The sequence below is a fragment of the Urtica dioica genome, chromosome 5 (assembly GCF_054948205.1).
Source record: "Urtica dioica subsp. dioica isolate 48M chromosome 5, U.dioica_male_clone48M_v1_H2, whole genome shotgun sequence".
Classification (NCBI taxonomy): domain Eukaryota; kingdom Viridiplantae; phylum Streptophyta; class Magnoliopsida; order Rosales; family Urticaceae; genus Urtica; species Urtica dioica.
In genome coordinates, this window is record NC_142760.1 from 42,896,243 (window position 1) to 42,911,359 (window position 15,117).

The following is a 15,117-nucleotide window of genomic DNA, read 5'->3' on the forward strand; positions in this document are numbered from 1 at the left end:
TTTAAGCGGTACAATATCAATTAGTTAGAAATAAATAAAATGAAATGAAAATTTTACAAAGATTGGGCTTGTGATTCTGAAGACCAAGTGGTAGTGGGAAACATTAATTTTTATTTTATTTTTTTTATTTGCTCGAAGTGGGAAACAAGTTTTTAGTCCACTTAAAAAAAATCTATTGCGACGAGTTTTTAGTCCACTTTGTAATTCAGTGTTTTTCTAAAATTACTAAACTTGTCCTGAGAAAGTTGTTCAAATATGTTAATGGAACTACTTGTTGAACAATTGATTGATTATAGCATGATTAATTAAATCGACAAGTAAACACTAAATCAAACAGAAAATAATAAAGGTCATATGGAATTGGTAGCTATGTTCGATAATAAAGCACTGTTACGTCTAGCGATGAAAAGCGATCCATTGTCTCAATAATCAAATGTACAAGACTTCGGTTTGCAGACTCCCTCTCAAACGCCTAGCTTCTTTGACTTCTCTAATGGATGTCAATCTGAGCTCCCCTCATATCAGAGACCCCTTCTCTTTTTCAAGCGACTCTTCCTCCCGAAGTTCGAAATATCCTCTCCCAAATATCTTCTCAGTGTATCAACACAAAACACGCACTCACAAACTCCGTATAAATAAATCATAGTAGCAACAAGTTCCTTGAACAAGTTGTCGATGAATATCTATTGGCATAGAGACTGGTTCAAAGTTAAGGTTAGTGTAAATTGACCTAATGAAACCATAGACGAGTTTTATTAGCTTCAATAACAAAATCTCCGCAAATCAAAACGATCTGGAAATCAAATCCGATCGTATCTCCATGATTTTCGGAACTAAAAACGCAATATTTTTAGTTCAGTTCGTGCTGAAGAAAATTGACGAAAGTAACCTGGGTCTTTGAACTTGGTTGAACAACTTCTTGTAGCTTTGACTTGAACAATTGTTACAATTTATTTTGCCAACCTAAAACCTATGCCACTATGGATCCAACAATCTATTCTCTTTTGATTTGTATCCACTTTGATTGAGATTGAGCTTCGAAAAGTTTATTTTTTTGTAAACCAGATTTTTCCCGTTTGTGGTCGATTTTGTCAAACAAGGCAGGGACTCGAATCTCTGGCGAAAGAATTTGCGACGAGTCTAGGGGATTTCGACCAATTTTTTGAAGCTCCAGCGATGAGTTTTGAGGGAAGATGTGCGAAGAATTTTTTGAAGCTCAGATGAGGGAATTTGCAGATGCTTTGCGACGAGAGGAAGAAGTCGTGATGAAGAATACGATGAATAATGAGTTTTTTTTCGTTAATTACTTTTAAACTTATAAAGGTATTTATGTAATATCATAAATTAAGTGGATCACATGATCAAAACGTGATCAATTATTGGATGTCCGTGATAAAAAAGTTGACAGAAGGGGCACAATATCATCAATGCAAAATTACAAGGACACGAATGCTATTTTTTGAATTTAGGGACATATATCGTTACACGCGTCGTAATTGAGTAGGAAAAGTGTAACTAATCCTAATATTGCCGAGAGATTTCTATATGAAATAGCACAAAATTTACAACTAGACTAATTTCTTATGAGGATATACATAATTTTAATTTTAGACTAAAATACCGTTAGCTCCAATATTTATTTATTTTTAAATATTTTTCATGTAACTCATTTTCTATCTTTATTTTCACTTTCAAAGCTTACTACCATTTAAACTCCATTTTGAACAAAAAGTTTCTTTTGTTGTTGAATTTTTTTTTCATGTATGATAGAATTTTTTTGAAAAACAAATTGAATATCATCATTGGAATTCATCACCAAAAAAAAAACAAAATTGACCAATGAAATTCAATATCCAACATTCTCTTTTGTGATGAAAACGGATGAAGTTCTTCAACTAATACTGAACACGTATAAGAAATAAAGAAATCTATATGAAAACGCAAAAACACAAGAAAAATTTAGTTTTTAGTTTATAAATAGATTTTAAATGTGAGTGTGAGATTTTAGAAATGAAAAAGAGACAATGTGATAGATGAAAGAAAGTGAAAATGAACTTCAAAATGAAAAGAACAAAAAAGAAGAATCGAAAATAGATAGCATTTTGATCTGAATTACTAAACTAAACGGATGTTTATATCTGAAACATTATGGAATCTAGTTTTAATTGATACGTTATTAAATCTAGGTAAACGACATAATTTCTCATATAAATAATGCTTCATGAGTTTTGCCTCGTCATTTCTCCATTGTATTCCATATTACATGCGAAATTTTGTCAATAGTTTGTGCCAAAGACTGAAGCATTAACTATGCGTTGCCTAGCATGCTTACACATGAACTAATAGCCAATTAATTCTCTTAAGACTATAATTATAAACACGTAATATTTTTTTTGATTATTTTCAATCTTGTATTATATATTGCATCATTGTATATAACTTTCAAACTTCAACGGCGAGGATTATTTTTTACGGTAAGGATTATCGGTTTTTTTTTTTTTTTAAACACAAGGATTATCGGTTTTCTAGCACTACATCTAATTTGGACGAATATCAAAGTTTTTTTTGAAACACATGGCAAATACCATCGAGAAACAATTAAGAAGAGGAAGCAATCGATCCTTCAAGACCGCCGAAAAGACTCCTTGGAAGACGCCCTACCAACAACGAGAAGATAAAGGATCAAGCTCCTCCAAAATAGTGGTTCCACCATCGCCCACGCCACTCACTCATGATGTTCAAGACAAGACCGGCATCAACATGTCAAGAAATAGTGACATAAGGTGCTTCAAATGCCAAGGTCGATGGCACATCGCTAGCCAATGTCCAAACAAGCGCACCATGATCTTGACGGAAAATGGAGAGTACGCCACCGATGAAGAGTCGACGGAAGAACAAGAAGAGAACGAAGAAGATCCGGCCAATGACATCCCAAAAAGTCTCACACTTGTGAATCGTCGGTCCTTAAGTGTGCTCGCTAAGGAAGATGACGACGCTCAACGAAAAACAATCTTCCAAACACGGTGCTTCATCAAGGACAAGGTATGTAGTTTGATCATTGATGGTGGTAGTTGTACCAACGTGGCTAGTACTACCTTGGTCGACAAGCTTGATTTATCGATGACCAACCACCCACGACCATACAAGCTCCATTGGCTCAACGATAATGGAGGTGTGAAAGTTGTTCAACAAGTTGTCGTTCCATTTAAATTCGGAATATATGAAGACAAGGTTCTTTGCGACGTGGTTCCAATGAAGGCCGTACATTTACTACTCGGACGGCCATGGCAATTCGACCGGAAGGTATCTCACAACGGCTTCACCAACAAGTACACTTTCCGCCATAACCACCGCGACATCACTTTGTCACCACTTTCTCCAAAAGAAATTTTCAAAGACCAACAACAAATGTGCCAAGAAAGTGAGGTAATAATAACAAAAATAAATAAATAAAGGAAAAGACAATTTGATTTGAGGGCAAATCCTTCTCAACCCGGAGGGAATGATGAGGACATCTTTATGGGGTGTTTTTTATTTTGTCTTTATTGGGTTTTTTAAAAAAACGTTTGGAGTCTTGTTGTTGAGTATAGAGAGTTGTAACTCCCATATTTATTTTGTCTTTATTTGTGTCTTTTACGTGTGGAGTCTGGTTGTTTTTTTTTTGGATGTTATAATTAGGAGTTATGTTTTTGTAATCAATTCCTGGTCTTATACCCTTGAATTGAGGTCAGTTTTATTTTCTTAGAAGACACTATATATAGTGGTTGTATTGGTCTTTGTTTTGGATCCAGAAATATATATAACATTGAGTGTGTTTGTGTGATTTGAGAGGTATTCTCTTAGCTCTAGAACTTATCAAGAATTTGTGCTCGAAATTCTTGTGGCGTTCGTCTGATTTATCGACGGGAATTCCGCAACCCATCGTGGCATCATTCGATCCATCCTAATTCGAAGGTTTCGAGCACGAAAACTTCGTCTATATCCGAACCTTCCGATAGACGGTCCGCTCTAATTTGAACTCCGACGAATTTCTCCGACGAATTCACATCACATAGTTTTATAACATGGAGGTTGTCATGTTGTACTCTCTGCCGGATTTGAGAGCGGTCCGGCTTTCTTCGACGGAGCTCTCTATTGGGTCTACAAACACGAAAGCATCAACACGTACGGATTGGAATCTTTCCCCCGAAGAGCCTATCACGAAAATCTCGCTTCCCACTCGGCCGTGGCTGTCCTCAGAGGAGGCTGACTCTGCGCTTATCGTTCCTATATTCCCGGGAAAATCGATGTGTTGGTGATTACACCGTGTAAATCAGTTCAATTTCAATTATCATGAATTATAAGCAAAGAAACTGCATAAATTAAATTCAGGATCTCCATTTCCTCAAACGGTTATTAATTCTCGACCAAGAGAAGAAAAAAAAAACAATTTACAAGAACTAGAGCGCGAGCGAAACAGAAATAACATTGAGCCGGAAGGGAAAAAAAATCAAACCATGAATCATTGGATTTTGAACAGTAATTGCTGAACCGATCGATGGAAAGCACAGGAGATCGTCCATTGCCGAGATCTTCCACCACAGCTAGAGTGAAATCTGATGGAAAGAGAGTCAAAACCAGTCGAAAATCGAATCGATAAAAAAAAAAACTTCAAAATCTGACCTCTGATTCTCTTAAGCAAATCGCTAGGGCTCGAGTTTCGCCTCCGATACTTTCCCGCCATTTTTCTCCTCCTCCAGCTCAACCAATTTCGTAAACGATCCACTTTATAGTATATACGGTCGTAAAAATAGAAACAAACGACATCGTTTTTACCACTCAACGACGCCGTTTTATTATCATCCCTCCCTCTTTCGCGTGATTGACGCGTACGCCGAGTCGTTTCACACTCTACCTCAACGTGTGTGCCACGTGGCTGTCACATCGAGTTCTGGATAAAACGATATTCTGACTTTTAGCTTTAATTATTTAAAGGATTTACTAAATTAATTTCCACAGCAGTACACAAGATCTATGGCGTGTATCGATTCGTATTCGCAGAGTCATCAACTTCAAGCATTCAATTTTTCAAATAATTCTTTATTATTTTGGAATTTTGCGCTGAGAGAAGAACTCGAAGATCTTTCTGGATTTTCTCGGAAAGTATTTCTCTCTCTCTCTCTCCAAACAGAAAAGCTTTTAGAGGTAAGTTTTCTCTCCTATCCCCTCTTTCTATCTCAGGCTAGTCAAATTTCTCACTCTTGAATCAAATTTTAATAGATTTGTAGCTATGAATGAGAGCTTCGATTTCTAATGCAAGCGTTTTTTTTTTCGTACATCTAATCTTGTTGAATATATGAATTAGATCCAATTAGTTTAGTTAGCTTCTTATTTTGATTTTTTTTTTCTTGTTGAATATAGAAAAATGAATTAGAAAAATTGATTTGAATAATGAAACTGGTATTTCGTGACAGTGACACTAATTTGCTTTTTTCTCATATAAAACATCCATATTTTTTTGTTGTTAACTCAATATTTTATTAATTGTTATTGATAAAAATTATCTGTATAAGTGACATAAGTTTTAAAACATTTCCGTGGTGATTAGGATCTTTGATCATGAAATCTATTAACAAAAAATTAGATTAACTTACAAGTCGATTTTGTCACTTAACCCTCAAATTTGACTTGAACTCTGACTAAGATCAATGAATCTTGTAATTCACTCTTCTGCTTGCCACTTCGTTTGGTTTTGAGTGAAAAACGTAATATTAGAGCTAAATATGCTCAAACGAACGCCCATTTTAAGATAATAAGATTATAATTAAAATCAATGAACCCCAAAAATCGCCATTTTAAAGGAATGGAAGTCTGTGTTACCTTAAATTTCCTTGGATAATTTTTTTTTTTTTTTGTGACTTAAAATTTATGACTATACATTGTTATGAAACATCACCATTGTAGTTTTCCAATTGAATTTGAGTTGACTTAAAATTGCTCTAGGGCCTTTTTTTTTTTTTAATGGCGAGCAACGACGATAAGGGAGAGAAACAACCATTACTAGCCCTAAATTTTGTGATACCTTAGGTTGTGTTTGGTAGTTGTATTGAAAAACTGTTTTGTAGTTGTTTTCAAAAAGCTGTTTGGTACTGTTTTCATTTTTATTTTTGAGAAATTGAAAAAACTGGAAAAACTGTTTGGTATTTTGTTTTCATTTTTCACATAAAAAAAATAAAAATTAAAACGGTTTGTTGCAGGAGGTAGTTCAATCGCCCTTTTCCTCTATTGTTCTGTGAAAAATACAAACAAAAACACCAAAAGCAAAAAGAGCTTATTTCAAGTGATCAATGGGTATATGTAGAAAATGAAAACATCACACCCAAACCCAACAGACCATATCAGCGTCTATAGCAGCATTTTGGGAATCCAATTTAATCTCTTGAATCTTCTGTTTCTTTAATATCTGCATTTCTTTAAGCCGTGCTCTTTCACGCTTGCTAACTTCCCCGCTAACGTTCTCTGTTTCCTGTGAATGATTGTGGCCATCATATAATAACTAGTCAGAAATCAACAATTCGAGAAGAACTGTTTTTTTTTTATTTTTCAAAATGCCTAACCCTACGCCGCCAGAATCCGAGACAATACTAACCTCATCTTCGTCGTCGTCCTCTTCCGCGGCGGCGATACCGTCTTCTTCGTCGGAACCCGGCGAGTTATCGTCATCGCCGGAGCGAGCGACGGCCTCGAGCTCCTCCTCGTCTTCCGGTCCGATCTGATCGTTGATCTGTTCCTCCTCCGATGCGGACTGACTCGAGCTCTCGGAAACCCCGTCGTCGGACGAGACCGGGCGTTTCGATGGTTCGCCATGAAAACGGGAGGCTTCTCTCTCTCTCTCTCGGATCGAGGGTTTCCGTCAACAGAGAGACAGAGTTTATAAAAGAGAAAACACCAAAAAGTAGTTTTCTAATTTTGTTCACGACAAGTAAAAACAACTTGAAAAATTTTCAAATGAAAAAATGTGAGTTATAAAACAAACAACTTTTTATTTTATTTGACTTTACTATTTGAACTGCAAAAGTAGAAAACAGTTTTCAAGATGACAACCAAACAGACCCTTAAATTTCCCGGATAACCTGATTTTTTTTTTTAGTGACATAAATTTAGTCACACATTGTGACCTTGTCTAGGGCCCATTAAAATTTTATAAAAAAAAAAAAAATGGCGCGCGATGAATAGTAAGGAGAGAAACAACCATTGCTAGCCCTAAACGCTCCGGAGAAAAGAGACATAGTAAAGAGGAAAGCTTTCCGGCGATGCGAGAGCGGCCAATATATGCTCAACATAATATTAGATCTAAATACGCTCTTAACATAATAATAAGATTATACTCAAAATTAATGAACCCAAAGAATCACCAATTTAATGGAATGTAATTTTGTTGATACCTTAAATTTCCCTAGATAATTTGATTTTTTTTTTTTGTGACTTAAATTTACAAAAATTTAGCGATATAAGCCACATAAACATAAGCGTTTGCATTTTAGCCAACGTTTTGTAAATTTTTCGTAAATAGCCAAAAAAAATTGTAAATATTTAGTAAATAGTCATATTTATTAGAAATCTGCTCAGCGTTTTTTGTTATTTTGGTAGCGTAAATAGATTGACGTGACTATTTACAAAAAAATTAACGAAATGTTGGCTATTTCAAAATTTCTAACGTTTCATATGGCTAGATAGCAAGTGGATCCTTAAATTTATGACTATACATTGCTCTATGGTTTATTATAGGGACATTGCCTTATGTAGGATTAAATTAAGGCCCATTCGGAAAGAGAATGTGAGATACTCGTAGTTTGTTCACCGTAGGAAAGTACGAGAGAAATGACGGACATTTTCAATTTCCTACTATGTTTAAAAGTTTACCAAATTAGGACTAGTCAAATAAGAGATAACAAAATTAACTTCTATTATACCATCATACTAATTACCAACCTACCATCTCCCCCTATAAAATCTCTTTCTTTTTTCTCTTTCTTTCTCTTTTTTCCGCTCAACTCATCGAGCTCACCCTAATTTTTTATTTTTACTAGTCCTAGTTTGCTAAATTTTTGGAAAAAGTAGGAAATTGGAAATAGGCCTTAATTTAGTCCTACTTTTGGCAATTTCCGTTTATTAAAAGAAATGGCGAGCGACGAAGAGAGAGGAGAGAAACAACCGTTACTATCCCTAAACGCCCCGCCGGAGAGAATAGACACGGTGAAGAAGAGGAAAGCGTTCCGTCGGTGCAAGAGCGTCCCGATCGAGAACTTCGCGACCCTAAAACCCGACCCGACCCAGCCGACCCGCCCCGACGGAGCGCTGTTCGGGACAATCCACCCGAACCTGTGCAAGGCCTCGGCGCTCCTCGCGCTCTACCTCGGGGCGGGGACGATATGCTTCTACGCGGCCCGAGACCAGCTCGCCGGAAAGTCGACCGGCGGGGCCCTCGACGCGGTCTACTTCTGCGTCGTGACGATGACCACCGTCGGGTACGGAGACCTCGTCCCGAGCACGACCGTCGCGAAGCTGTTGGCGTGCGCGTTCGTTTTCGTCGGGATGACCGTCGTGGGGTTCGCGTTGAGCGGCGCCGCGGATTACTTGGTCGAGAAGCAAGAGATCTTCCTCGTCCGGGCGCTCCACATGGGGCAGCGAGTCGGCCAGGCTGAGATACTCCGAGAGGCTGAGATCAACCGGGCGAGGTACGAGCAGGGGCGGGAAAACCTACCTCTGTTTTTTTTTTTTTTTTAAGTTTTTCTATTTTATTTTTGGGAATTAGACATGGATATATCAGCATTTGTGATGATTTTTACCAAAAGAACAAAAAAATGAAAGATTGTTTTTTGAAACGTCTAAACCTCTCACAAAAAAACGGGATTTTGTGACAAGTTTACGAGTCTTTCACCATTTCGGAGTATTTTACCGAAACAAAAAAAAAAATATATATATATTTGACATATTTATCACTAAATTTTTCTTAAAATACTGGATTTTCAAAAGAAAAAAGGGGATTTTGCGTTGTGACAAGCTTACGAGATTTTGTGACAAGTTTACTAATTTGGTAACATGTGAAAAAAAAAAACAATTTTATTTATTTAGGCCTTAAAAAAAATTAAAATAATATCCAAAATACTAATATTTATGTCCAATTCTCTTTTTTTCTATAATAAATTAGTAATTATTTTTTTAATTCTTTATGCATTAATTTAGTTAATCAGTAGTGATTGAACCCACGACCTCCACTTTAGAGGTAGTGTGGAATTACCAACCAGACTATGCTTGGAACCACGATTACAAAATTATCTCAAAAGCTTATTTTGAATCTGTTTTTTCATTTTTTTTTTTTTTTTTTTTTTGCATTTAGCCCCCCCGTAAATTTAGTTTCTGGCTCCGCCCCGCAGGTACAAGTGCGTGCTGGCATGCGCGGCGCTCCTCTTGATCGTGGTGGTGGGGACGGTCTTCTTGTGCGCCGTCGAGGAGATGAGCGTCGTGGACGCGATTTACTGCGTGTGCTCCACCATAACGACGCTGGGCTACGGCGACAAGAGCTTCTCGACGAAGTGGGGCCGGGTTTTCGCCGTGGCCTGGATTCTTCTCGGCACCACCACTCTCGCGCAGGTCTTCCTCTACGCCGTGGAGCTCAGCACGGAGAATCGCCAGCGCAGACTCGTGCAGTGGGTTCTGACACGGAGAGTCACCAATATGGACTTGGAAGCCGCCGATCTCGATGATGATGGGAAAGTTGGGTAAGTGCTCAATTTCATTTTTTATTTTTATTTGTATATTTATTCATTATTAAAGTTGCGCAAATAGTGTACGTACAAAGTATTTTCTAGTTATGGTCTCTGGACTAATTTAGTTTTGTAGTTTTTTTCGTACCTAAGAAATATCTTAAAATCTGAATAGTAAACAAAAACTAATTGTTATTTAGAAGAATACGAGGTTTAACATAAATTGTTATTTAAAATACGAGGTTAACGTAGTATACAAATATTATGGCTAGATTTTATTTTAGTTTTTTTTTTCTCCGTAACGAAAGCTGATCCGAGGGCAGCGCAAGAAAACCCTAATCCCCGAATAGAAGGACTCATTTTCCAAAATAATGTTTTTTTTTTTCATTTTTGTGTAGTAGTTTTAGTGGAATTTTATTGTAGTTATGGTGTCGGGGTTGAATCTGAGTCCAAAAGAACAAAAAAATGTAATCTTAAAAAAGAAATCGTATCTTGTTATTTAGTGACTGCATTTGCACATGTAATTTTTTGCACAGGAACTCTTACAATTGGCTAAAATACTTCTAGAACTGTTGTTTTTTAAAATTTTGCATATTTTATCTTTTGCCTTAAAAAAAAACATGTATTCATGTCCCATTCGATTCATGGTGTCCCAATAAATTTCATTTCACTTGGATCTCGGATGTCTCCGGATTGCCCGTGTCTGTATTTAGTTGGTTTAATTAAATAGTTACAAGGTTTTATTATATCTAAAGCAGTCTTTTTTTTTTTCTTGTTTTGAAGAAATATAAAGCAGTGTAGATGTTAGAATCTGTTAAAGTATCTCTTACTCATTCCAATTGCTACCATCAACAATAAAAAAATTAAAAAAAAAAAAATTATGGTCTCTTTATTTTTATTTTTTCTTCCGTGGTTGGAGTGTCGTTTTATTCACTTGATTTTTTTGCCATTACAGTGCTGCCGAGTTTGTCTTGTACAAAATGAAAGAAATGGGAAAGATTACACAAGAAGATATAACCCTTGTAATGGAAGAGTTTGAAGATCTTGATGTTGATCAGTCAGGGACTTTATCACCGTCTGATATTTTCCTTGCACAATCGACTCAAAATGATCCAACATGATTTTTTTTTTTTTTTTTTGAGCGCTTGTTACGATCGATCTTTGTATCACTGTGTACAGGGTATTGGTTTTGTAAGAGAAAACTGTTATGTGCCTATTGTGTGATATACTAATAATCAAAATTACAAAAGTAATTTAAAATCGGTTGTGTGGTAGTACCTCATTGGCATATTCTAGCCAGTAAGGTCTCGTGCATGTGAGGTGAACATAGAAAGCATTTGAAGGTGCTTAAATTTTCAATGTAAATGATGGTGTATTGGTAAGTGTTCAATGTGAGAGATGATGTATTGGAAAGAAAAAAAAAAGGAGAAAATTGTTTTGCAATCATAAAGGTGAACATTATAATTTAGAATTAGAGTAGAAAATATTCGACTTGTTAGGTGTTCCTGGAGAGTGGCAAGTTTGTCGTGACAAAATATCTTGCAATATACTCTGGAATGGTCACTGTGCGCAAAATCTATATATTTGGTAAAGGCGTAAGACCTACGAATATTTGCTCTGCGTTAATGGGTATGGAAACCTTATTTTGACTACCATAGTTGTTGACCACTATAAAAGAAACCTTTTATCCTTTGGTAGTCTTTGACGCATTCATTCACACCATTAGGGTTCTTTGACGTGCAAGATTGGCGGATTGAGAAACTGGTTGTGTAGTGTGTGTGGTTATATTCATTGAACGAATATGATCCAATTAACACAATTACGAGTAATAACACGATTACGATCCATTTAAACACGATTAATATTATATATGTAAAATTATAAATATAAACATAAAATTATAATTATAAACATAAAATTGATATTAGAAAACATGATGTAATAAATAAAGTATAGTCGTATAAATATCAATTCACGTATGATAACATATAGTCAATAGTATACCAATTGACTTAAAGGAGCAATAAGAATCTCAATTCATTTTGAACAATCACAATTACTATAGTCTCATAATAACGTATCATATTCAATTTTTCAATTCATATCAAACAATTTTCATTCACAATCATAATAAATATCATCTCATAATAACGTATCATATTCAATTTTATTGAATTTCAATTAAATTCATATTGAAAAATAACAATTTGAAATTGACAGTCACAATAAATGTAGTCTCATAATGCCGTATCACATTCAATTTTATTTTATTTCAATTCATATCGAACAATTACAATTTACAATCATAATAACTATCATCTCATAATAACGTATCATATTCAATTTTATGTGATTTTAATTCAATTCAATTCACAATCACAATAACTATTGTCTCATAATAACGTATCATATTCAGTTTTGTTTGATTTCAATTCAATTAAATTCATATTGAAAAATCATAAATTTATAATTAACAATCACAATAACTATAGTCTCATTATAACGTATCATATTCAATTTCTTTAAATCGTATGAGTATTGGTTAGAGAGTCACTCGTAGTGTATTTGTTGAATATGTGAATGTGAATTTGGGTATTGATTATGTACTTGTTGAACTTTGATTTTCGGTATTGTTGAACTTCTGGTCTTGGGCATTGTTGGACTTCTAATTTTGGCTTGAGTTTAAAGTGTGTTTGTTTTTTGTGTAAGTGTTTTAATTTTTATTTTTTTAAAGGCTATAAAGGATTGTGATTCTAAATCAGTTGAACAAACAATGTCGATGTATCGGAAGTTAGTACAAAAAGAAAGAGGACAATTCTGATCTTATGACTGTTATGTTTTTTATAATTATATCGCAACTAATTGAGTCCGAATGTCTAAACACGGTTAAAACACGATTAAATACCCATTTAACACGACTATTAAACGGTTATGGATCTGTAAAAAAATAAACGGTCGGATTTGGATCTAGATATCAAACACGATTAATAAATGATCGGATTTGGTTCTAGCAATTATTTATGCACACACGATTAACACGACACGATTACGACACGAACACGAAACTGTTATGTGCCTATTGTGTGATATACTAATAATCAAAATTACAAAAGTAATTTAAAATCGGTTGTGTGGTAGTACCTCATTGGCATATTCTAGCCAGTAAGGTCTCGTGCATGTGAGGTGAACATAGAAAGCATTTGAAGATTATTCAGTGCGCTTAAATTTTCAATGTAAATGATGGTGTATTGGTAAGTGTTCAATGTGAGAGATGATGTATTGGAAAGAAAAAAAAAAGGAGAAAATTGTTTTGCAATCATAAAGGTGAACATTATAATTATTAGAGTAGATAATATTCGACTTGTTAGGTGTTCCTGGAGAGTGGCAAGTTTGTCGTGACAAAATATCTTGCAATATACTCTGGAATGGTCACTGTGCGCAAAATCTATATATTTGGTAAAGGCGTAAGACCTACAAATATTTGCTCTGCGTTAATGGGTATGGAAACCTTATTTTGACTACCATAGTTGTTGACCACTATAAAAGAAACCTTTTATCCTTTGGTAGTCTTTGACGCATTCATTCACACCATTAGGGTTCTTTGACGTGCAAGATTGGCGGATTGAGAAACTGGTTGTGTAGTGTGTGTGGTTATATTCATTGAACGAATATGATCCAATTAACACGATTACGATCCATTTAAACACGATTGATATTATATAAGTAAAATTATAAATATAAACATAAAATTATAATTATAAACATAAAATTGATATTAGAAAACATGATGTAATAAATAAAGTATATTCGTATAAATATCAATTAACGTATGATAACATATAGTCAATAGTATACCAATTGACTTAACGGGAGCAATAAGAATCTCAATTCATTTTGAACAATCACAATTACTATAGTCTCATAATAACGTATCATATTCAATTTTTCAATTCATATTGAAATTCTGATTAGTCGCAAAGACAAGATGTCGCACACAATGTGTTGACAATGTGTCCGACAACTTGCTTGAACACAGATTATGGATAAACAACAAACAGTGCAGTAAATAAACGACACACAATATGGTTACCCAGTTCGGTGCAACATCACCTACGTCTGGGGGCACTCTGCCAGTGGAAAGGATTTCACTATCTTGTAGTCAATAGTACACACAAGGTTTATATCTGATTACAATCAACAAATCAATAAAACCTAAAGACTATTACCACCAGTGATCACCTAGTCAGGGACTCCCCCTGAATTTGAGCTCCGTCTCAATTCCACCCTTCGAGCAACCGCCTGGCTCGGATGACCTTCAGTCTTCAACAGTTCGTGAACCTTCAATCACGAGAATACAAAACCCAAATCTCACAAACACTCAATCTTTCTGGAATAGTGTTTGAGGAATTACACCGCTCTTATCAAAACACAAAGCCTCCCAATCCGCCGGTCTTGCACGTCTAGGAGCTCTAGGTATTTTGATAAAGCGTCAAAGCTGCTAAGGGGGGAGCGCAGGGCTTTTATAGCAGCTGTACAATGCTGGAAGTGAATCTCGGGTTTCCTTACCCGGCACAAACGAATATCACATAGTAAAGACACCAGCGAGGCAAATATCTTGCAATGAATACAGCAGCGAGGCAATCTGGCAAGGCTGTACAATACCTGGAAGTGTATCTAGGGTTTCCTTACCCATTCTCGCAAGAATATCACGCAGTAAAGACACCAGCGAGGCAATCTGGAAAAACTGGAAACTTGCCCGAAATACTGTCTGTACACAGGAGGAAGGATGTCGTACCAGAAGCTGAAGCATGAAGACCGACATCTTTCCAACCAACTTGCACTAAAAAATAAAGCCAACATATAACGTAACAACAATCTCCCCCTTTGGCTATTTTTTAGGCAAGCACTTCCAGGAACAGTTCTCATACAAGCGTCATGACCAGATGGAGAGAGTCAAAATAAATGACCTCATGACGCCTCTCCCCCTGATTGCCTCAAAAGAATACCAAAGGCAAGGAACGACCAAAACAGAGGGAGGAACATAACAGCATGATTAAGGAGATGAGAACTAAATCACCCAGGAGGAAGAAACCACAATCAACATAGTCGGAATACACATACCGAAGATGAGAGCAGAGGCTGATCACCAAGAGACGCCAATGAGTGTATCAACCAGAGCATCAACAACTAAAAGAGACCAAAAACAGAGAGACTCTAGAAAGAAGGAGTCCCACCAGAACCTTCATAATCGTCATCTTCATCTTCCTCTTCACCACTATCGACCACATCTTCTTCATCATCCTCATCTTCAACTTTATTATCTTCATCTTTTGGAGCAGGCTGAGCAGACTGTGCCAGCTGTGAGGTAGAA

The 15,117-nt window shown here is 35.8% G+C and overlaps 2 protein-coding genes and 1 long non-coding RNA gene across 3 annotated transcripts; 1 reads left to right on the forward strand and 2 right to left on the reverse strand.

Annotated features, from left to right (window-relative positions):
* Positions 1-4,135: 4,135 nt before the first annotated feature.
* On the reverse strand, positions 4,136-4,757 carry LOC149398756 (uncharacterized). Its single transcript, XR_016297035.1, has 3 exons — positions 4,663-4,757; positions 4,496-4,595; positions 4,136-4,266 (listed from the first exon to the last, which is right to left on the reverse strand). It is a non-coding gene; the product is annotated as an uncharacterized LOC149398756 (long non-coding RNA).
* A 1,440-nt stretch (positions 4,758-6,197) lies between these two features.
* Positions 6,198-7,268, reverse strand: LOC149398757 (uncharacterized). The gene is made up of 4 exons (XM_089614668.1): positions 7,232-7,268; positions 6,629-6,873; positions 6,374-6,505; positions 6,198-6,269 (listed from the first exon to the last, which is right to left on the reverse strand). The coding sequence occupies exons 1-4, from the start codon at positions 7,266-7,268 to the stop codon at positions 6,198-6,200; spliced, it is 486 nt and encodes a 161-aa protein (XP_089470794.1).
* Positions 7,269-7,905: 637 nt separating this feature from the next.
* Positions 7,906-11,301, forward strand: LOC149398758 (two-pore potassium channel 1-like). Its single transcript, XM_089616028.1, has 3 exons — positions 7,906-8,717; positions 9,417-9,761; positions 10,702-11,301. The coding sequence occupies exons 1-3, from the start codon at positions 8,161-8,163 to the stop codon at positions 10,865-10,867; spliced, it is 1,068 nt and encodes a 355-aa protein (XP_089472154.1). The 5' UTR covers positions 7,906-8,160; the 3' UTR covers positions 10,868-11,301.
* Positions 11,302-15,117: the final 3,816 nt, after the last annotated feature.

Excerpts from the sequence above, each read along its gene's own strand:
- LOC149398757 (XM_089614668.1), bottom strand. The coding sequence starts at position 7,268 with ATGTCTCTTTTCTCCGGAGCGTTTAGGGCTAGCAATG. Across the intron at positions 6,506-6,628 it reads AGGACGACGACGAAGATGAG|GAAACAGAGAACGTTAGCGG; the intron begins GTTAGTATTGTC and ends AATCATTCACAG. Across the intron at positions 6,270-6,373 it reads CTGCTATAGACGCTGATATG|AACAATAGAGGAAAAGGGCG; the intron begins GTCTGTTGGGTT and ends TATTTTTCACAG.
- LOC149398758 (XM_089616028.1), top strand. The coding sequence starts at position 8,161 with ATGGCGAGCGACGAAGAGAGAGGAGAGAAACAACCGTTACTATCCCTA. Across the intron at positions 8,718-9,416 it reads GCTGAGATCAACCGGGCGAG|GTACAAGTGCGTGCTGGCAT; the intron begins GTACGAGCAGGG and ends TCCGCCCCGCAG. Across the intron at positions 9,762-10,701 it reads GATGATGATGGGAAAGTTGG|TGCTGCCGAGTTTGTCTTGT; the intron begins GTAAGTGCTCAA and ends TTGCCATTACAG.